This window comes from Crocuta crocuta, unplaced genomic scaffold (assembly GCF_008692635.1).
Source record: "Crocuta crocuta isolate KB4526 unplaced genomic scaffold, BGI_CrCroc_1.0 scaffold166, whole genome shotgun sequence".
Classification (NCBI taxonomy): domain Eukaryota; kingdom Metazoa; phylum Chordata; class Mammalia; order Carnivora; family Hyaenidae; genus Crocuta; species Crocuta crocuta.
In genome coordinates, this window is record NW_027531018.1 from 1,642,838 (window position 1) to 1,666,293 (window position 23,456).

At 43.8% G+C, this 23,456-nt stretch overlaps 1 protein-coding gene across 1 annotated transcript in view; it reads left to right on the top strand.

Annotated features, from left to right (window-relative positions):
• FHDC1 (FH2 domain containing 1) overlaps nt 1–23,456 on the top strand; it is a 42,439-nt gene that overhangs the window by 835 nt on the left and 18,148 nt on the right. Inside the window, 5 exon segments of the mRNA XM_077770914.1 lie at nt 5,170–5,795; nt 15,368–15,429; nt 16,116–16,218; nt 22,096–22,181; nt 22,270–22,370. Coding sequence (XP_077627040.1) covers nt 5,307–5,795; nt 15,368–15,429; nt 16,116–16,218; nt 22,096–22,181; nt 22,270–22,370 — 841 coding nt within the window. The 5' untranslated portion in view covers nt 5,170–5,306.

Genomic DNA, 23,456 nt, shown 5'->3' on the forward strand with positions numbered 1-23,456 from the left:
GCTCGGGGGCATCGGGTCCCAGACACTCACCGGCTCCGGAGGGCCAAGGTGGGGGATCGGCCAGGACCGGGGCTGCGGCGCCAAGCCTCGGCTGCCTTCAAGCCTCCATGGAAAGGCTGGGGAGATTTGCGCTCCCTCCACACCCACCCGAGTGACTTCGGTGCCTGCACTACCCGGGCTGCAGAGGATAGCGATCGGCCTCTTGCGGATAAGACGCGCTGGTCTAGAGAACGAGCTAGGTCACGGGTCCCCTCTGGCTTGGCCCTGCCTTGGCCAGTTTAGCTTTAAGACTTTTGGATAAACTGTGCCCCCGCTGGATCCCCGCCGGATCCTAGAGCGCGCAGCCGGCCAGCGCGGAGCCACGACTTGCCCCTCCGGACAGTGGGTGCGGGGTTGGCGAGGACGGCATCCGGGTGATGCGGACTGAGGATAAGGCGGCTCTTGCACGCTCGTCCTGGCCGTGCGAAGTTCAGGTTACAAGTTGCGCCCTGCGCTTTGAAGTTTGGGGAGGAAGGGGGTGGGCTGGTGAGTCAGCTCCAGCCACTGCGGTGCCCCTAGCTCCGGGTCCGCGGGCTCTCGGTTTAATCCTCTGACCAAACGCCAGGAGTCTCTCCTCTACATTTTTTTCGCCGGCTCTTACCCGCTCCCGTCTGGTGATTTGCAATGCGGCCGCCAGGCTTTCTTGCCTGCGCCCGGGACCCAGACCCGGGACGTGGGGGGAGGTGTCACCTCGAAGGTTCGAGGACGGTGTGGAGCCCGCNGGACTCGGTGGACCGCTGGGCAGTGCAAAGCCCTGGAAAACTACTGTGTATCCAGACTTGGCGAAAGAAATCGTGCCCCCGCCTCCCCCACGCCGAATTTCTTCGGACCCGGCAGTCAGTTTTCAAACATCTGTTTGCACAGAAATTGTCCCTACCGTTCGGCCGTCTGTGACCCCCTCTGCTGACCCGCAGTTGTCTTCCTGGAATGAGTGGCGAGCGCTTCCTTCCCTCTCTCTCTAGAGCATCTTTGGCGCTCGGTTGCTTTTTTTCTTGCTTTCGGGACGTTGAGAAAAATTGAAAATGCACATTCGAACAACGAGCGTTCTTTCTCTGCTCCCCGGGTGTTGCGCTCGGGGGCATCTGTGAAGTGTTTACGTTGTGCTGCAGACGAAACACGCTGACCGCAAACAGTCTTGGGTTCTCTCACTGCGGGCTGGAGTGCCAAGGTGAAGGGTTGAATGTTGCCAGCTCTGGTTCGGCTGTGTGGTTGACACTCTGTGTTTACTAATCAGGAAGGGTTTTGAAAGAGAGGTGGTCGGGGAGGAGCCTTTCTCAATGAATTAGTGGATTGAGAGCAAATACTATGTATTTTAGAATCGCCGGTACTCTCTCTACCCTTTCTTCTCTCCCAGATTAAATAGGTCTGAGTGTTTTTCTTCTCTCCAAACCTGGCCTACTCTGCCCGCGTTTGTCATCAGAAGGGTGTGTGCCAGCCCTTCCTGCTCCCACCTCATCTGTGACACAAGGCAGGAATGAAGGGGAAAGGTTTTCTGGAGGGTTTTCCTTGGCCGGTATTTACTTTTGATTATTGTTGACCTAGAGGGTGAGTGAGGAGCTGAGCAATAGAGCCCCACTAACCGTCTTTGAGGAAAACCCTGAGCTCTGAACTTTCAGGAACATGTCTTCCTCCTAAATATGCTGTGAAACGAAACATACATTTTCTGTCTTCTTCCCTCCCGCTCAGTCCCTTTAAGAGAACACCAAGAGCAAAGCAGTGCTGGGTGTTGGGCCTGAGGGCTTCGTTCAAGACCCTTATGAACGTTCACATTCTGAGACTTTTTGCTTGCTGATCAACTAAAGACGTGGTCCTAACATCCCCCCATTGAAAAGTCACATGGTTAAAAAATGCTCAGCTGAGCTACAGCCTCCCTACACGGTTCGTCACTCAGGCACATCCCTGACGGGTCATGATTAGCACTCAGGGGACCTGAAGAGTTCTCATCTTCAGAGCCTTACAGTGACAGCCCAACATTTGACTCCGGGCTGGGCATTTGTCAGCCCCAGCAGCGGTCCTCCTTGCTGCTGAGATTCCCCAACCTGTAGGTGAGATGTTAAATACAAACCTGTCTCTGTCTGCCCTGGGGAGATTGATGGGACACTTGACATTTTCCAGACAGAGCCAAGGCTAATTCCATTGTCCCTGCCAGCAATCGGCAGCTGTGAGAAACAGCAGTGGTTTTAGGGCTCCCTCAATACCTGTGTTCTAGCATATTTGGAGAGCGTGTGTTTGCGTCTTCACTGTGGACAGTACCCTCGTATATCAAATGTTCTTTGTGTAGCCTCTGTCTTAGTGTCTTATGAGACTGTGGAAAGGGTTAGAATGTCTGTCTGCACTCCCTTTTTTCCAGTGTCTCTTTGACATTGGAAATCCCAGCCAAAAGGAAAGCCCTATCAAAGCCCTATTGAAGCCAGTAGTAAAAGCATTAGCATCTTAGCTAATCATTGCTGGAGAATTTATTCATTAGAAGCTGTTGGGGGCCTAGGATCCTTATTTGTTACCCTGGGAAAAAATTAGCCAGACAACATACCAGCAACAGTGTCGTAAATTTTATTTTGTTCTTTCAACTTTTGAAAATAACATTCTTTCTCAGGATGGGGCAGTGGTTAGAATTATGCCAGTGCCTGACTAACACCTGTCACTTTTTACTTTGATAAGCTTTTATCTGGTACTTCTGTGCAAGGCACACGACTCAGAAAGGCTTGCATCCTCCGGAGCGTTAGTGTTAGAAAGTGGTGCCAGTGCACAAGCCAAGTGTGTGGTCTTTCTCGCTCTTTTTTTTTTTTTTTTTGGTACCTCTGTATTTGCTGTGTGAAGTTTAACGGTGTATCGGCATGTATACTTATGCAGCAGTGAGTGAGTTACTGCTTTCTAGGATGGAGACTTTTTAAGATGATCACCTATTCTTAACAGGAATGATCTGAATCGAGTCAGCATATCTGCAGTTGGAGGTGAATTGGAGGATTAGCAACTCTTCAATACATGAGATATTTTATGTACAGAAGTATTTTAAAATATGTAAGGATAAACTGCCAAGATTACCTGTACAGTCTTGAAAAAAGAAGAGTTCAAATATAACTATAAACTGTAATTGACAATGAGTCATTTGCTTAAGGGGTGCCAACTATGAAAACAGCCTAGTTATGCCCCTAATGATAATTATGAAAACTCCTTTTAAAAGCCAGTTGCATCTCAAGTGAGCTGTAAGTTGGCTTGGATAAATAATTTCAGTTTTACTTTCTAAAAAATTATCTAGTGATGATGGCTACACAACGCTTTGGAAGTGCTTTATGTCACTGATGTACGCTTATAAATGGTTAAAATGGTGTTTTAAAAAAATCCAATTAGTAGCTGGCAATGCTATCTTTTACCCATATATAGTTTTCAAAAGTTAAGTATTCAAATGTTTTATAAAAACATTTGTTCTTGTAACTTAGAGATAATATACGGTCACTGAGTATTGAAAAAGGACAAATCTACTAACTTAGAAAGCAAAGAATGGGTCTATCAAAGGTATTTTTCTAGCAATCAGGAGTAACTTAGCATTTTACCTACAAACCCAATACATATTTTAAAGAAAATATGTGAAAGTAAAGAGAAATCCTATGGATATATGATACTGGTTATTGTTAATACTAGCTAACTATGCTACCCAGGCATCTTGGTACATATGTTAGCTCATTTATTCTTATGCAGACCAATGAAACAGTATATCTTTATATTATAGATGAGGATGCTGAGATGTAGGTTAAATAACCTCAGGTTGCTCATCAAACAAGTATCAGAACTGAGGTCTGAGGGAAAAAAATCTATTCTGAAGTCTTCACTCTTATGGCCAAGGCAGTCCTGCCTCTTATATATGATGGTTTTGTGTAAAGTATTTCAAAATATTTGAATTAGTGCTATCAGACAGATTACTCCTATGTAATCCAGTATTGTTTGACAATGTGTGTCTGTAAGCGTGACTTTTCACAATGATGTTGTAAAAGGATAATTACACTCAGAAGGCCAGTTGAATAAAGCCTTTCCATGTGGCCCTTTATGACCTGGAGGAAATGATCCCCTTTTTACATGCCCACATAGTTGGGGTGCTCACTTCATAAGGGTCCTTTCTTCTACATCCTCAGTGAACCTGAAGAAATGTAGTTCTTTTGACCTCTGTTTTCACATCAGGTCCATAACAACTCAATACCCAAAACAAACATTTAAAGGTCAATAAAAACACAAGCTACTAAAATTAGCCAGTGACTGTGGATAAGGGGTAGACATGTGGCAGGTATGATATGGGCAGCATATCCTTGTATGTATGTGTCTTCTTGCTAATAGTGTCGCAGAAGAAGCAGAAGAGGTAGGCAAGAAGTTCTGGTTGCTTTCAAAGAGTGGCTTCACTAGAATCGAAATGGTAACATTGGAAGCAACGAGAGAGGTCATGTAATCGAGCCCAACCTCCTAATTTTACAAACAACAAAACTGAAGTCTAGTGAGGTGAAGCGATTTGTCTAAAATGTAAGCAGTGCTGCTTGATTTAGAGCCACAACCTTTAATCTTTAAATTTAGTGTTTTTCCCCCTCTATTTGTGGGGGAGCCCCATCACCATGTGGAGCAGGAACATGGTGGCCCTGACTCCAGGGGAATGAGTTTGGTCACTATTGTATCATCTCCAAATACCTTGCCTATTACATGCAAGGCAGAGGATGCCCTTTGACCAAGTGCCTGGTAAGGGACATGTCTATACTGGTGAAAGGCAGGATCATACACGAATACCTAATGCTTCAGCCGTTTGGGTGATTTCCCTAGGGGTTGGGTATCCATTGCTCAAAGAAAACGAACCAGTTAGTGAACAAGTAGTTTATTCATAAAGTGACCAATATGTGCTGAACCTATAGCGGGTTCCCAGTAGATGTGTCTTTTACTGATTAACGGAAGGTTTCCAAGTTGGATGTGTTGCTGCTGCTTTGGCAGCATTTCCAAGCAGCAAAATGTGTTTGGTTCACATTTAGAAAAGTATTAGTCTCCTTTAATGCTCTTCTGGATGTGTTGCGTTGCCTCTCATTGACGGTANAGGCTCTGAAGGGAAGCTAGTATTCACATGTTTTCCTGTACTGATGTCAAGGTGTTTTATCTTTGTAGGTTTGGAAGATGACACACAGCACAGTTGCCTCTTTCTCTGGCAGCAGACGAGCAGGTGAAAAAGTATGACACAAGTTTGATGTTTGTGTCTGCTTCCCCGAGGTCAAGAAATTATCTCCTTAGAAGGCAACAGTACTATGCATGTTATGAATTGTGTCTCCTTGGTCAGCGATAAAGAAAATGGGAATATCGCCTCGGCAGCTGGATTCATGATCGGGCAAACACCGCCGCCGCCGCCGCCTCCTCCACCCCCTCCACCTCCACCATGTCCGTATTCAGGGGAGGCCTTTCTGCCCTCTCCTCCTCCTCCACCCCCACCTCCACTGCCCGGGAGGCCTCCGGTCCCACCTCCCCCTCCAGGACTACCCCCAGCTTCTCACATGAACGGCTACAGCCACCTTGGTACGAAGAAGCGGATGAGAAACTTTTTTTGGAAAACCATTCCAGAGGAGCAAGTTCGTGGCAAAACCAACATCTGGACTTTGGTGGCCAGGCAGCAGCATCAATACCAAATTGATACAAAGACCATCGAGGAACTCTTCGGGCAGCAAGAAGACACGACCAAGCCTTCCCTTTCCAGGAGAGGAGGAACTTTAAATTCATCCTTCAGAGATGCTAGAGAAGAGGTAAGAACGGATGGAGGAGGGATAATCCCCCACACGCCGCATTGTTTGTGTTTGGGAGGGTGTGTGTGTTTTAAAACTTGCTAAATCACTCACAAATAAGATCGTGCAAGAGAGTGTGCTCTGGAAATGATAGAAAGGGCCTTATGCGAAGAGCTTGAGCTGACTAGCAAAAAAGTGTAAGCGTGCATGCCACATCCTCCCAGACATCCCGGTGGATTATGACCTCACGCAGAGAACATGCTATCTGGGGCCATCGTCCTTTGGCTTCTCAGCACTGCCCTGTCTCCAGCACATCTGCTGCGGTTTCCCCTGGCGGAGCAGTTCTGCTGAAGGCCGTATTAGTAGCCGGAGCTCCTGAACTCCATTAACTGAGATTAACAGGAACTTCTGAGACAAAATGCCTTTTGTTAAATGCACCATTAACTACTATACATCCTTAAGGTTTTATCCCTATTGGGATAAAAACCTTCCCTCTAGTTTTCCTTCCCTAAGAGTTAGCCTTCATTCCTCCGAGCTCTGAATTACACTATGGCCACTGTGGAATAGAGATTTCCAAAAAGTTCAGTGCATAAAGCTAGTTTTTAGATGGATTTTCTAGGAAGCATATTTCCAGTTAACAATAAATGTCTTACACTGAGAATAAAGCTAACAGGTTATATGAAGTTCACCAAAAGCATGATTTCAGAACTACTGATTACCTTATATATGTTATAGAAACTGAATTAAAAATTGAATTTGAAAGTACTGTTTAGAAACAAAGTAAATTGAGAAACCTCCTCTACTTGCTCTCTGCTCCTCCCCCACTCACACACACTGTCTCTCTCTCTCTCAAAAATAAATAAAAACAGGGGTGCCTGGGTGGCTCAGTCGGTTGGGCATCTGACTTCAGCTCAAGTCATGACCTCAGGGTTCGAGGGTTCGAGCCCCGCATCAGGCTCTGTGCTGATAGCTGGCTCAGAGCTTGGAGCCTGTTTCACAGTCTGTATTTTCCTCTCTCTCTGACCCTACTCTGTTCATGCTCTCTCTTTCTCTCTCTCTCTCTCAGAAATAAAACATTAAAATTTTTTAAAAATAAATACAAACATTAAAAATTTAAAAAGAAACAAAGTAAATTGAGAAACCTCCTCTACTTTCTAGCAGAAGTCATTAGGAAATCAGAGATTGAAAGCAAAGCCTGCTTCAGATTCTGTATCTCCCTTTCTCTCTGACTCTCACCTGCTTACGCTGTGTGTGTCTCTGTCTCAGAAATAAATAAAAACATTAAAAAATTTAAAAAAAAAAGAAAGCAAAGAATGTTGCCCACCAAAAAAGAAAAAAGGGGGGGAGGGTCAACAATTCAAAATGTTGAATTATTTTTGAGGGAGACGGAGTGTGAGCAGGGGAGGGGCAGAGAGAGAGGGAGACGCAGATTTGGAAGCAGGCTCCAGGCCTAGGCTCTGAGCTGTCAGCACAGAGCCCAATGTGGGGCTCAAACCCATGAGCCACCCATGAGATCATGACCTGAGCCAAAGTCGGATGTTTAACCGACTGAGCCACCCAGTGCCCCCAAATGTATCATTTTAAAAATCTGTTCTCTAAGAACAGAGGAAATAGGTCAAAGGTGGAGTGGATCAGGGAAGAGAGTAGGCAGGGCTCCGGGACGAAGTAGCATCTTTCTGCATGATTAAATTCCTTAGCTGATAGTCTTGACCTCTTTCCTCTGAATGACTCAGGAGCATGTTAATTTCTCTTCTCCATGAATTCATTTGGGAGTCCTTGAACTTGGTGGTATGGTCCCCTGTTGAAATAGTCAAGAGTCGATTAATTATAACATGGAAACGCTGGGATTAGAATTAAGTGTGGGAAGTGAATTTGACAGGAAGTCTTCACGACAGTCCCGAGTGCTCTCCCCTGCTGGACATAGGCTTTCCCTGCTCTTCCCCTTATGTGAAGCCCTTTTATTTCTTAGTGTATCCTTTCAATATTGGAAAGAGCAAGAAGTCACTTCCTTAGTACCCTGGCCTTTGCCCCAGCTTCCAACAGAAACTTCTTACTGTATGGTAGGGAACCATTGTTCCCTAGTGCTGCTTACTGAATGCAGGAACTGTGAAGGAGAGAGTGGGTGGGCACATGGAGCCCGAGTCCCAGGATACCACCTGTAGCGGGCAGACGGGGGTCTAGCTCACCAGGCGCCTGGGGAGGCAGCTCCCAGGTTAGAATGGGTGGCATCCTTTATGAATTGGAGACATTTATTTTGCCAAATGATAGTTCGAGGAGCTACAAGGAACTTGCAGCTTTATGTCCGCCAACTCAAGAGAGGTTAAGAACCACTTAGGGGGGGAGGGGAGTAGCAGGGAGTGTGGTATCTTTTCCAAACTACAGCAGAAGCAGAAATGTCAATCTCCAGGCCGCATCTAAAATTCAGAAATAAGAGGCCTTTCCCCTCAACCCCCTCCACCCCCTCACCCCAGATGCAATTTTACTTTTTCTTTCTGCTGTCACTTAAAAAATACCTGAAACTAAATAATAATTATTTTTTAATTATTATTTTTAATTGTGATAAAATGCACATTACATTTACCATCTAACCAGTTTTTAAATTTTTAAATGTTTTATTTATTTTTTCTTTTTCTTTTTTTTATAGTTTATATTTATTGTTGAAACAGAGAGAGACAGAGCATGAGTGGGGGAGGGGCAGAGAGAGAGAGGGAGACACAGAATCTGAAACAGGCTCCAGGGTCTGGGCTGCCTGCACAGAACCCGACCTGGGGCTCGAACCCACGAACTGCGAGATCATGACCTGAGCCGAAGTCAGATGCCTAACCGACTGAGCCGCCCAGGCGCCCCCTGTTTTATTTATTTTTGAGAGAGAGAGACAGAGTAGGAGCAGGGGAGGGGCAGAGAGAAAAGGAGACACAGAATCTGAAGGCTCCAGGCTCTGAGCTGTCAGTATAGAGCCTGAGGCGGGGCTCGAACTTGTGAAACACGAGACGATGACCTGAGCTGAAGTCAGACGCTTAACCGACTGAGCTACCCAGGCATCCCCATTTTAACCATTTTTAAATGGAATCATATTGTATTTGTCTTTTTGTGACTGGAGTAGTTTATTTTGCATAACATGCTTCTGGCTCCTCTATGTCGTGGGATGTGTCAGAATGTTAAGGCTGAATGATATTCCATTGTACATATTTACCACATTTTGTTCATCTGGTCATCCGTCAATGGCTATTTGGGTTGCTCCACCTTTTGGCTCTTGTGAATATGCTGCTATGAACATGGGTGTGCAAGTATTTTTACTTTTAATAGTTGAAGGTCCTAAGCTGAGAGACAGCCACTAGAAAGAGAAATTAAGTCACCATGACTGTGTGTCATAAGATAATCTAACTCTCCAACTCTTTAGTACTCAGGTAGGATAAGTGGTTAGGCAGAAGGACTTAAGTGTATTAGGTAATTGTGTTAATAACAGAGGGTTATCCGGAATTAATTTTCAGTTTTTCATGCTGTCTCCAACATGGCTAGAAGTATATATACTTTTTAAATTTTCAGCAAAAGACTACGGTAGATGCTGTTTCCTTCCCTCATTAGATTTTCTTCTAAAGCCATGACAACTCAGCAGAGTGTTAGTTTCTACCAGGCCTGGTAATAAATCTTCCGATTTACTTGGTGGTAAGTAGAGCCCAGGGTTAAAAGTAATAATAGTTCTCATCACCTGTCGGTGTGGAGTGGACAGTACCCCAAACAGCAGGTTTGGCAGAGGGACCCATTCTGAGCCTGGAAACATGGCATCCCAGCCTGCCACTACACAGGCCATAATTCTGGAGGTTCAGGCATCAGATAATACCCAAAAGTCAGATATTGTCCTCTTGAAATATAATAACCTTCTACAGAATGGCCTGCCATTATGTGGTTGACTCCTACTTTAAAGGGCTTATAAAGCATTACAAATAAGTTCCATTACACTCCAGAGAATGAAGTTGCTGGAAGACAAGGAAGAGCTGGGTTCAGGAATGGCTGAATTTAGGAGGAAGAACACTCAAAATAGTAAATTAAAACATTTGTAAGTGGAGGGAGGAGGTTATGAAGTATACTATCCTTGTATCTTTGTTCCCTAAAAATTAACTTCAGGAGGCTACAAATGTTACAATAATAATTAAACAATAATGAAGTAATTAGAAATAACAAAAATATATTACTGGAAATAATAATAACAAGAGCTCAGACTCCACCTCCTTTTCGGGGTTCACTGACCTCATCCCAGAGACATTCCTTGTCCATCTGTTACCATGGCTCCCCAGCCTCCTCAGAGTCTCACTCACACTGGTTAGTTGGCTCTGTACTTACCTCTCTCTAGAAAATGAAATGCTCTTATGGGAAGGGATAGTCTTGGCCAATTGGTATCTTCCTAAGGAAATTGAAGGTAACTGAGTTGGCAGAACTGAACCGAGGATGCAAGAGGAGTATTTATCCAAATGATGAATCAAAATTGGGATTGACAAAGCATAAGGTGAATAAGGCCTGAGGATATAATACAGGACGTGGTGACTATAGTCGGTAACACTGTGTTGTATAACTGAAGTTGGCTAAGAGAGTGGAACTTTAATGCCTCTCACCAAAGAAGAGAAAAAAGAGAAATATGTGAGATGATAGATATGTTAATTAACTTGCTGAGTGAGTCCTTCTGCCATGTCTACATATATCATATAAGCATGATGCACACTTTAAATATCTTATAATTTTATCCGTTAAGTATACTTCAATAAAGTGAATTTAAAAAAGGAAAAGAAAACACAAATGGTGGAACATAATATGATGTCTGTAGTAATCTTTACAGTTTAAGAGAGAGAGACAGAGGGAGAATGAGGAGAGGAGGGGCAGAGAGAGAGGGAGACACAGAATCTGAAGCAGGCTCCAGGCTCTGAGCTGTCAGCACAGAGCCCGACGTGGGGCTCGAACCCATGAGCTGTGAGATCATGACCTGAGCCAAAATCGGATGCTCAGCCAACAGATTCACCCACGTGCCCCTGCAGTAGTCTTTACAGTTAATATTAACTAATAATACCATGTAAGAAATAACTCAAATCATTTATTAGAAGAAGAGAGAGAGAGGAAGAGAGGACGGAAGGAAGATTGCTTTCTCTGTTTCAAAGAAGGAATATCTTATTCTCTCACACTAATTCAGGTTATCAGTTATTCTTTCTCAATTTTTGTTATGATCCCAGTATGTTCTAGAGTTCTGGGAGATGCTCAGTCCAGAACTATAGAACTAGATGAATATTTGAAATACATTTGAAAGAAAAAAAAAGCAACTAGTTTTTATATTTTCCCCCAAACCTGGGCTAGAAAAGTACACATAAGTAGCATCAGAAGCCCAAAGCTACATCTATATTAGAGGATACAGGAAGATTTTTAAAATTTTGCTTTTCAGAATTTGACATGGCATTGGCATAACTATGATTCAGTGGTACTTAAAGTAGTCAGGGAAGCCCTCCTTGAAGTATTGAAGCAAAAATGGCTTCAAAACTTCTTCCACCTTGAAGATCTTATGCGCAGTGAAATAAACCATTCACAGAAGGACAAATGCTGTATGATTCTACTTAATGTAAAGTACCAAAAGGGTCCAATTAATAGAGATACAGCAAGTAGAAGGTTGTTGCCAGAGGCTGAAGGAAGGAAGAAGTGGGGAATTATGATTTAATGGGTACAGAGTTGCAATTTTGCAAGATGGGAAGAGCTCTGTGGATGTGGTGGTAATAGGTGCCCAACAGTGTGAAGGCAGTTGATGGCACTGACCATTTAAAAATGGTTAAGATGGGGGGCTCCTGGCTGGTTCATTCAGTAGAGCCTGTGAATCTTAATCTTGGGGTTGTGAGTTCCGCGACTCCAAGCCCCACTCTGGGTGTAGAGATTGCTCGAAAAACATAAAAATAAAAATGGTTAAGATGGTAAATGTTATGTGTATTTTACCTCAACGAAAACAGAAACGATATTTCTTCCTTTAAAGAATAGGGGAGGCAGATTTTGTAGTGGATTAGTAGTAAGTAAAAGTACAAGAATTGTAGAAGTGGGGGGCGCCTCGATTAGGCATCTGACTCTTGATTTGACCTCAGGACATGATCTCATGGTTTGTGAGTTTGAGCCCTGTGTTGGGCTCTATGCTGACATCCCTGAGCCTGCTTGGGATTCTCTTTCTCTCCTTCTGTCCCCGCGCCTCCCCTGTGCACAGGATCTCTCTCTCTCAAAATAAACAAATAAATAAACATTAAAAAAAAAAAGAATTGGGGAAAGAGGTAGGAGCGCTTATCGGGAGGTTTGCATGAGAGGAGCGGTGCAGCCAATCACAGCCTTTACTGAGTGCTGCAGTGTCAGTGCCTCTGGGGGTGGCAGAGCCTCCCAGGCCACCCTGGTAGCTGTGGGGAGCCCGTTCCTCTAGCAGGGCCACCTCGCATCCTGGCGGGAAGTCCTGGGGATGGCACGAGTTGAGCCTATTACCTTGTGTTCCGCCCCCTTGTTCTCCAGGGCTGGCTTAAGTCTTGAGTGGACCTCTGATGGGCAGCCCCTGAGCTGTACAGTACGCTGGCTGCATCTGCTGTGTGACAGGCCCTGCCTCCAGTCGGGGCCCTGTCTCCGTGTCCTGCGGTGTCCAGAAAAGCAGATTGTCGCGGACGGGAACTGGTGGGCAGGGAGGGAGCTGGTGGTTCATCCTTGTTCCTGAGGCTGTCTGTCTCAGCCTGTGCAGCCAACAAGTGCAGAGGCCACTGCTCTGGGTGCTTCCAAAACACCACCCAGTCCCACACGCATGGGGTTCCTGAATTGCCCAGCTCTGAGACAGCAAGCATTTGGGAAGTAAGATAAGCTAATTTACAGGTGAAATGATAACCTGCTTTAAAGCACTTTAACAGACACTTTTATAACACTGCTTTAGAAGGATCAAATATGATAACCTGTGAGGGCCAGATCACGCGCTAGGCAAATGTGAGGATGCCAGCAAAGAGTGGGACTGTCCCTGGAAGGCAGCCAGCTCTCTCATTTTCCTGTCTTTTTCCCTGGAAGGTGCTCCGTGATGGCCAGCCCAGGTTTTTCCTTAGGACTATTGCTGAATTCTCTTAAATTAGTGACCGGTTTCAGAAGCTTTGCTTCAAGCGGTAGAGACAGTCGCTGCCCCAGGCTGTGGCTGCTCTGTGTCAGGTATGACAGCAGCTCCTGGACGCTGTCTCAGCTGTGCGAACACCGTTTCTATCCATCATCCCGCACAGACAGCTCTGGAGTCGCCAGGAACCTGGCCGGGCCCCGTGGATGGCTTTCCATAGATCTGCCGCCATTTCTGGAGAGACATCCCAGTGTGGATACCGGTCCGAGGCTGTGCGGGAACATTGCCACTTCTCTGTAGCCCTATATCCTCAGCGATGTTAAAACTCACAGGAACTAGAGAGAAAAGGAACCAGAGAGACCCGGGCTAGCATTTCAGTTCTCGTGTTGCCTTGGGGAAAGTATAAAATGACATCTCTGAGACTCGGTTTCCTTATCTGTCAAGTAGGAATCGCAAGAGTAATTTCTCTGTCACTTTTCCAGCAGCAGTAGCTGTGAATCCGTCAAGGGCAGAGTGTCAGAGGGCTAAGAGTGGAGCTTGGAGTTGGGGGCAAGGGAGGATGCTCCCATCAAGGGTTAAGTTAACTAGAGCAATAGGTGGTGATTTAATAAGAGAAATAGAAGTCTCCCCTGCCCCCATTCTGGCTAGAAATGAGTGTCAGGGAAGTTCTTCGGAAGTGTATATCACTATGTCAGTATATATGTTCATTCCTGTGGCTTTTTAATTTATGAATTATAAGGAACGCATAGTTTTCTGTCTTAATAAATTTAGATTCCTCTGTTTGGTGTGGGCTTTCCTCATGGAAGAGTGTTAAGTTTGACAGGTTTTATTCTCTCCCTCTCTTTGCCCCTCATCTCCCCTTCCTTCACACTGAATTTGAACTGTAGTCCCTGGGTAGGATTCCAATAAGGAGCCTGCCCTGTTTGCTTGGGAGTTTATTTTATGGATGGCAGGTGATTGCATGAACATAAAGCAAACCCCTCAGATAGTAAATAATGTGATTGTTTAAGATTAGTCTTCAAAAGAAGGCAGCCATACTCTTGTAAAAAGTTAACCTTATAGCCAGGAAGTACCATTAAATTGGGTTAACAGTTCTTGCTGCTGCTTATAAACTTAGAAGCAGGCCCAGAGACCAGGAATTTAATCTGAAACCTGATTCTTTTTTGTTCACAATGAATCACATACATTTGGAAAGGAAGAGAATTATAACAACATTCCTGTTTTAGTTAGTCTCCCTTTACCAAAAAACAGATGAAAAAAAATTGCAGCAGTGTTAAGGCTATCTTTCCCCCATGCCTCTTGGATATTTACTGCCAGAGAAAGAAAAAACTTCTGTATTTAATAACAGCATCCTCCCCACTGCCCATAAAAGGTTCCATCTAATTTCTAGTCTGATGAAACTGCCCAATTATTAATTTTGGACAACTAACACCTATTGCAGACAAAATCTGGATTTTGACAGGTTTCATTAAATCAAAGACGCCGTACATTGTAAGATCTATCCTGATTCCAGAGATGTTAACATGTATCTTGACTTGGTGAAAGACAGCACAAGAATTTTTCTTTGTAAATTCTGAGTAAATAAAATGTAGGAGACTTTCTTCTCTCCTCCTGAAGGGGCTCTTGGACATATATATTCTTTTTAAATGAGATGAAATTTTTCTTTAGAAAAATAATTTTATTACATTTCTGAAAATAATAGTATTGGTCCTTCTATATCCCTACGTCAGAGTTGGGACTCTGCAATATCTTCAGTTATTTTTTACATTCTTAGTTTAAATCTCATATGATCTTGCTCTACTGAGACACCTGTTTTTCAAATTGGGGCTTTTATGATTTTTTTCTCTTTGATTTTTCTTTCTTTTTTTAAAAATATAATTTATTGTCAAGTTAGCTAACATACAATGTATATAGTGTGCTCTTGTCAAATTTGGGCTCTTAAATGCAGGCTATATTATTCTAAGAGGAAATTGCTAAATTAAAAAATTTTAATATACATTATTCATTAAAAGTTATGTAAGAGGGGCACCTGGGTGGCTTAGTCAGTTGAGCGTCCGACTTTGGCTCAGGTCATGATCTCACTACTTGTGGGTTCAAGCCCCGTGTCAGGCTCTGTGCTGACAGCTTGGAGCCTGGAGCCTGCTTCATATTCTGTATCTCCCTCTCTCTCTGTCTCTGTCTCTCTCTTCTGCTCACACTCTGCCTCCCTCTCTCTCAAAACTAAATAAACATTAAAAAAAACTTTTAAAAAGTTATATAAGATTATAATAGATATGTATAGTTATTATAGTCAAGGAAATATATCATTGCAGAAAGTTTGGAGAGATCATAATATTTTAATGTTTGCCAAACTGCATTAGGTATATCGATTAATCAACAGATTTACATATCGGAAGGTATTCTCTTGTAAATTCATCTCATATGGTTAGGTTCTAATTTCTCTCCTTTCCTCCAACTCTTTATATCTGTACTTTAATGGTCTTACGTGTGTCTTATGTTTTTCCAGATTACTATCTTGGATGCAAAACGGAGCATGAACATTGGGATATTTCTGAAGCAATTTAAGAAGTAAGGTTTTTGCACACATTTGCAACTTCAGTCTCATCCACACTGTCAGCATCAGTCTCTGGGTGTGGCTGAGCTGAAATTCAGCTTCTAATATGAGCAAAAGTCATTCCTGATGATTCCTGTATACCTGTATATCCTTAGACACATGGTGTGATGAGTACCCAAGTGTCTGTCATTCTCTGCTGTTTTCCTGCATGAAAACAGAACCTGGTGGCTTGAAGTACAGGGAGAGTTGCCTGGGGGTATCTGTTCAGGCCTGTCATGTCAGGGAGCTTATAAATGCATCTGTCGTGCTGCCCCTTGAGTGGAAGTTGGACTGGTGAGTCAGCAGTGGTTAAATGCCAGTGTTGTAAAGTGGAAAGGAAAGGCTCACCAGGGTTCCCTGTGACCAAAATGGACTGCTTTTCTTCACCCAGAGAAGACCCCCAGGGGTCGCTGCCACTTTCAGCCTTCCTGGGCTGCCCAGGGACGGGCTTCTGGGCGCAGGGGCCTCCGAGCGGCGTGTCAGCATCCCCGCTTTCCCTGGCAGTGGGGCTCTCGTGATCACTGACACAGCATGTCGCTCCGACTGGGAAGAAGGCGGGATGGGAGGAGGGTGGAAGTGATTTGCTTTCATTTCTTCTGGCTTGTGTTTCTTTGGCACCTCAGCAAATGTGAAATGCAGTCTGATTAATTGTCTTTTCAAGGTCTCCTCAGTCCATTATAGAAGATATTCATCAAGGAAAGAGTGAGCATTATGGATCAGAGACATTGCGAGAATTTCTTAAGCTTTTGCCGGAGTCAGAGGAGGTAAGGAATTTGGCACATGAGTTTCAGATGTTAGGAGTGATGATCAAACCTTACTATTTTTCAGAGTGTCAAAACTCACATGGGAAGGGAACTCTACGACCCAGAGCCCGAGTTTTCTCACATAAATGTAAATAGTGACCTAGTAGAGAGAGCATAAGAAGTGGAGTTAGGGAATCTAGGTTTAAACTGGAGCTGTACCCCCTTGCTTGGGCACGTTTCCTAACTCCAGCGAACTTAGTTTCCACACCTATAGAGAGAGGATGATGGTGCTTGCCTCACTGGATTGTCAGGATGCTGAAACCCTAGTAATGCATTGAACATGGTACTTGGCACATGGGACCTCAATATAAACCTTGGTTTCTTCTTACCATCGTCCAATGATGGTTTTTGCCTAGGCTGTACCCAGGTTATTTTATAAATACATATACTTTTTAAACAAAAAAGTAAAAGGAAATCACTTGGGGATAGAGGTGCTCTAGAATTCTGGAGAGGTAGGTAAAAACAGGTTTTTTAAAATTGTAATGTTGCCTTCTATTTTTGAAGAAGGGGACGCTGAAAAAACTCAGTAAGAAATTACATGAATACCTGTGCTTATAACGTTTGAATAATGCAGAATCTTAAACTAAAAAGCATGTTACCCTGTTTACACTGCTGCTTCCTCCTCTCCCATCCCACTCCTCTGCCCAGACATACTTTATGGAATTTGACTTTAGTGCCATTAATAGCAAGAGAAGTANCCCAGGTTATTTTATAAATACATATACTTTTTAAACAAAAAAGTAAAAGGAAATCACTTGGGGATAGAGGTGCTCTAGAATTCTGGAGAGGTAGGTAAAAACAGGTTTTTTAAAATTGTAATGTTGCCTTCTATTTTTGAAGAAGGGGACCCTGAAAAAACTCAGTAAGAAATTACATGAACACCTGTGCTTATAACGTTTGAATAATACAGAATCTTAAACTAAAAAGCATGTTACCCTGTTTACACTGCTGCTTCCTCCTCTCCCATCCCACTCCTCTGCCCAGACATACTTTATGGAATTTGACTTTAGTGCCATTAATAGCAAGAGAAGTAAGTATCTGTAATTTTTCTTTCATATCAATCAGTGATTGACCAACTCTTGGGTCTTACTAGGTAACTGGATATTCTAGGTGTATTTGATAACCTGAACCTCTCTCTCTCTCTCTCTCTGTCAGGTTTTCTGCTTACAAATTAAGTGTAATTTACCTAAGCTAAGATTAATTAACAGCATGTATTAATGTTAGTAAAGGGTCTTAAAGTCCTGAAGGGAAGGTACATTAAGTCATAATTTACCCTAGATCTTATATGCTGAATGGTCCTTAATCTTTTTTTAATGGAAAAAAAAAAACCTTTTAATGAGGATGGATAGGATTTAATTGATTTGAATTTTAAAAAGATTGAGTTGTTCTCGAAATCTTACTCCTGCGTGGGCTTTTTTCATGCCTCCTCCTCAGGGCTGCTCTGGTTCCCACTCCTTACTGACCTCATCGTTTATTCAAGTGAGGATCAAATTTGAGAGTGCATGTGAATATGCTCTGGAAAGCTCTAAATTTCTAACTAAATGGAAGTTAGGCACGAGGGAGGCTGCCAGCTCCTGCCACGAAGAGGTGGCAGATTAAGTATGGTTTTCTTCGGGTCTTCATTTCTAATTTTAAATTCAGAGGTGATTAGAGAATGCAGAGGCTGTGGAAGCCTCTGGGATTTTCCAAAGAAGCAACTTAGCTGTCAGACCGCTCATATTTAAAAGAACTTGGCTTTCTGAGTTGTGTGTGGGATATAATTCAAAGTGGGAGTGGGGGGAGGGACTGTTACGGGCAAGATGACTAAAACCCACCCAAGCGCTGCCCTGAGTCCTGAGGCATTCACTCACCCCCCGGAGACAGTGTCCTGCTGGGGTGAAACGCCGCCCGCCCGGGGATCCTGAGAGGTGTCCCAGCCTCTCAACCAGGCCGCTTCTCCCTCCTCTGCACGGTCATCCTCAGTCTGAATATCCGACAAGCTTGGTCACACTCCTTGTTTACTTTACCGACTGACTCTTGGCTTCAGTTCACCACACCCTTCACACTCAACTGGGAGCTTCCTTCAGCAGGAACACCCTGACAGTCCCCGGGGCATCTTGGCGCCCCTCCCTAACCCACTCCGGGGTTCCGCACTGGCCCGGCCAGCGCGGGGGAGCCATCTCACAACTGATGCCCCCTGCGAGGCCTTGCTGTGAGTGCTGCACGGCCTCTGGCACCACCCGGACCTGGGCCAACCTCGGAGTCTTGGTGGAGGGTGGAGGGTGAGGACGAGGCCAAGGGGGAATCGGGGCCACGTGAGAGAGGTTTAGGAATGTGGCAGAAATATGTTAATAAATGCACAAGTGTCTGCGTAACTGCTTGATGCTGAGTCTGTGGTGTAACGTTCTGTGCTCATTTTTTGCACAAGAAGGGACTAAACATTTAGTGAGTGTCCCCGTGTTCCAGGCACTGGGCAGGGCAGAATCCAGTCGAGCGAGATACTGTGTTCAAGTGCGTAGCCCAGTGCCTGACACATAGAAAGTCACTAAACCGTAGCTGGGATTATTTAGTGTGTCCTTTGCACTTAATCCTCCTGGCACCATTGTAAGATACTCCTCATTTGACAGAGGGGGAAACTGAGGCTCACACAGGCTAGCCAGAACCCATCTAGTGGCACATGGTTGATTGGCCGCAGAGGAAGGGAGAGTTGCACGTGACTTGTCTGAGCCCACAACTGTGCCTTCTGCTGTGCTCCACCGCCCCCCTTTGAGGAAGGAAGGGCAAAGGTTCTCAAAACCCCGCCTTGCGCCGTGCTGGCTTCCCAGCCTTTTCATCGCCCCTACTTTCACAGAGGACCGGTGTGAGTGTCACTTGAATGATACCGTAATCTTATCAGCATGTTGAAAAATATGAGCGGAAACAGCCCTTCTCTGTCCTGCATCCTCAGCTGACAAGCCAAGCAGGAGGTTAATTTGTTTTCTCTGCCCTTCACCACAAATCTTTTATCTGGCATGTTTGTTCATCTTGCCTGAAACTCATAGTTGGAACTTGCAGAGGAAGAGGGGAGACCCAGATGTAAAAGCACTGGGAGTGGGTCCTTTGTCCTGAAAAGTATTCCTGTGCCCAGAGAGGGGACAAGGGAGAGGCTTACGTAGGAACCAGGTGGATGGTGGGAGGGAGGCCTGACCCCTCCGGCAAGCCCTGCCCTCTCTTGGGGCTGGTGCCTCATGCCTGCATCACGGTCAAGGATAAAGGGCTGGAAGGTGGCAGGAATTTTCTGTTCTCTTTGGCAGCAGGTTGGTTGCCTCCTCTGACAGTTTTCATCCGCTCATCCCTACCTCCCGTGCTGACTCTGCCCCTGGGAGGGGAATGACGGGGGGAAGCCCCAGGGTCTTCTGTTGGGTAAGTTTGTTGGTGGGAAATCTTGCTATTTCAAGGCCATGTGAGGGGAATTAGATGGGATGAAGGAGGTCTGCCCTTTGGAATGTGTGAGCCTTAAGGAGCATGCTGTTCACTGTTAGGACAGAAACCGGGCACAGCCAGGTCGTAATGAGAGTCACTTGGCTCAGCCAACAAAATTATGCCTAACAATGTTTGATAAATGCTGTTTGATGATGACGAGAATGCGCAATAATTATAGGGTTTGTTCACCTCTCTTTTTCACCTCCCTACCACTGTGAAGGTACGATAATCCCTCTTAATGAACATAAGGCTCATTTTGAAATGGAACTAAGAACTGTATACATGGCACTTAAATTCAGGACTATCTTTCCATCACCATTCTCTTGAAATTCATAAACATTTTTAGCTCTTTATACAAGTGAAGGAGATTAATCATTATTCAGTTACAGTTGAGCACATGTTTAATAGAAATATCTACCAAGTTGATGTAGCATGACCTATTCCTGTGCTCTAGACAGAAAATTGTGCTGTTTTCAGAAGCTTTGCACATGCTGCGTGGATGGCCTTATAAAAGGCACAACCCCACTCTGCCCCTGCCCATATATAGTGAATTGTTAAACTCTAGTTCAGAAGGGATCAGGATTCATCCTGTGGCTTTCTCGGTTCGGCAGCTAGGCACTGATTTGGGTTTAGCTAACCCAGAAATTCCATCTGGCCTTAAATTGAGTATGGCCAGAAATGGTAAATTCATTTTGGGGCCCTAAAGGTAGGGGACGTAATGACGTTCTGTAAAAGGCTACTTTCTGCCCATTGGGAAAACAATGCAGTCTTAAGCACTAGTGCATCTGCACTGTTACATTTTGAAATATTTTTTTATGTTTTATTTATTTTTGAGAGAGAGAGAGAGAGAGAGAGAGAGACAGCACAAGCCGGGGAGGGTAGAGAGAGAAGGAGACACAGAATCTGGAGACAGCCTCCAGACTCTGAGCTAGCTGTCAGCACAGAGCCTGACACGGGCTCAAACCCACGAACCGGGAGATCATGACCTGAGCCGAAGTCAGATGCTTAACCGACTGAGCCACCCAGGCACCCCAATGCACTGTTACATTTTGAATTTTCAGGTAGTTGATGTAGATACTTCCAGATTGTGGATCTTTGCAGATATTCCCTCACCTGTGTTTTGGAACGGTCATTTTCTATTTTTCAAGAGACTAAGACATCATGTTATTTTTATGGGACCCACCGTAACCCAGGGGATGGAAGAGTAAGCTTTATAAAGAGTCCTGAAAGATGGTAGGTGCTTATTGGCAACCTTTAGCTGCAGCGGTAGGCCGTCTACCAGTAGTCCCCAGGTTCTACTTACTGTAAAGTATTTTTGTTGAAGGATGCTTTACTACTACAGGGGATGTAAAAGAGCTTCTGCCACTGGGTGGGTCCTGTTTTCTGTGTGAGGAAGGCATTGACTTGCTCTGAGGCAGTTTGAGAACTCTCTTTGCTTCCATCCCCACCTGCTAGCTGTTGGCTATATTCCCATGTCCGAACCCTTTTGTTTTTCTTTGCTATGGTTGAAGGAGTAACTTCTGGTTGAGTTTAATGTTTTACAAGAGTAATACGTGTTCACTGTAGACATGTTAGAAAACAAAAATGAGCAGCAGAAGAAAACAATAGTCGCTTTAATCCTATCACCCGTGTAAGTGGCCTTTTTAGTCTTTTCCCTGCGTATGTGGTACTTACATGGAAGGTGGGGGGCGGAGTGGACGCTTTTTAAAAAGTTTATGGAAATGGGATTTGATTGTACGTACTGTTTCATTACTTGATTTTTTTCACAGGGGGACGTCTTGACATTGACCTCTGAGCTGCTAAAGCCCTTTCCCTTTTCACCTTCCTTCTGGAGAGCCACTGTGTACTGGCCTCAGCACACAGTAGCCCCTTCCTATAAAGTTATTCCTGTGGAAGGAGACTTGTACCACAGGAGGGTCTGTTAGCTCTCACCCAGTCAGAATATTTTATATCCAAAATACCCAAAGTATTGAGATTTTTTCATTAAGGACTTAGAGGACCATGTTATAATGATAACCCAGTCTCTTCTTTCTTCTCCCAGTGATCTCCCTTCCAGATTACCACTTACAGAAGATTTTCATCCTTAGATCTGACCCTTTAGTAACCTCCCTGAGGATTCCTGTGGCTCCAGTTCTCTGGCTCGGCAGGGATTGTTTATACCCACATACGTGACACAGCTCTCCTCTTTCTGATTTGTTTGGTTTTTCTTCTTTCAAAAAACAATGTAGTAGATGTGATGATTTCCTTTTCTGTCTTTTCTTGGGCCTACATTTTTAATTTGAATTTAGCCCTGAAGTCTCATTTTCTTAAAGGAATTTTAAGATGAAATTTGAAATAATGTTACATTTTAATCATAAGTTATTTTTTTCTCTACCTTCTTTTCCATTTGTTTTTTAGATAAAGAAATTAAAAGCATTTAGTGGCGATGTATCCAAGCTGTCGCTGGCAGATTCCTTTCTGCACTACTTGATTCAGGTGCCAAAGTAAGGATTATCCATCACTCTTCTTTACAGAGTAAGGTTTCAAAATTAATGACATCAAATTCTACAGTTTTACTTTTTTATTTTTCAGCTATTCACTTCGAATTGAAGCCATGGTGCTAAAGAAGGAATTTTTACCTTCTTGTTCTTCTCTATACACAGACATAACAGTTCTAAGAACTGCTACAAAAGGTAAGTGAAGATAGGATGCTTCATGTAATTTGTTTTCATTAATTTTGGTAGCAGTTTATTTTATTTTAATATTTACTTGCTTTTTTTAATGTTTATTCATTTTTAAGAGACAGAGGGCAAGCGGGGGTGGGGCAGAAAGAGAGGGAAACACAGAATCCGAAGCAGGCTCCAGGCTGTCAGCACAGAGCCCGATGTGGGGCTTGAACTCATGAACCACAGGATCGTGACTTGAGCTGAAATCAGATGCTTAACTGACTGAGCCACCCAAGGCACCTCAAATATTTATTCTTTTTAGTAAGCATTCTTCTGTTAAATTTTACAGATTCATTTACCTGTTTAATTCCAGTGTACTTAACATAAAGTATTATCTTAGTTTCAGGTGTGCAAAATAGTATTCAACAATTCTGTACATCACTTGGTGTTGGTCATGACAAGTGCACTCCTTAACCCCTATCGCCTATTCCTCCCATCCCCCCAGCAATCTCCCCCTCGTAAACACCAGTTTGTTCTCTATAATTAAGTCTGTTTTTTTGTCTCTTTTTTTCTTTGTTTTGTTTCTTAAATTCCACATATGAGTGAAGTCATATGGTATTTGTCTTCCTCTGACTTCTTTCACTTAGCATTATAGCCTCTAGATCCATCCATATTCTTGCCAATGGCATGATTTCATTGTTTTTTATGGTTGACTAAGATTCCAGTGTGTGTGTATATACATATATATATATATATCTTCTTTATTCATCAGTCAGTGGACACTTGGATTGCTTACAGATTTTGGCTATTATAACTAATGCTACTATAAGCACAGGAGTACATGTATCCCTTTGAATTAGTATTGTCTTATTTTGGGGGTGAATACCCAGTAGTGGAATTACTGGATCATATGGTAGTTCTGTTTTTTTAAATTTTTGAGGAACCTCTGTACTGTTTCCCACAGTGGCCGCCCCAGCTTGGTATTAGCTTATATTTTAAAACTATTCAATTGAAATTAGAAATGCAAAGTCCTAGATCTGATACACCCTAGAAAGGGAAGTGAGGTATTACCTGGGATGACAATTAAGGTTCATTTCCATTTACTTTCCTCCC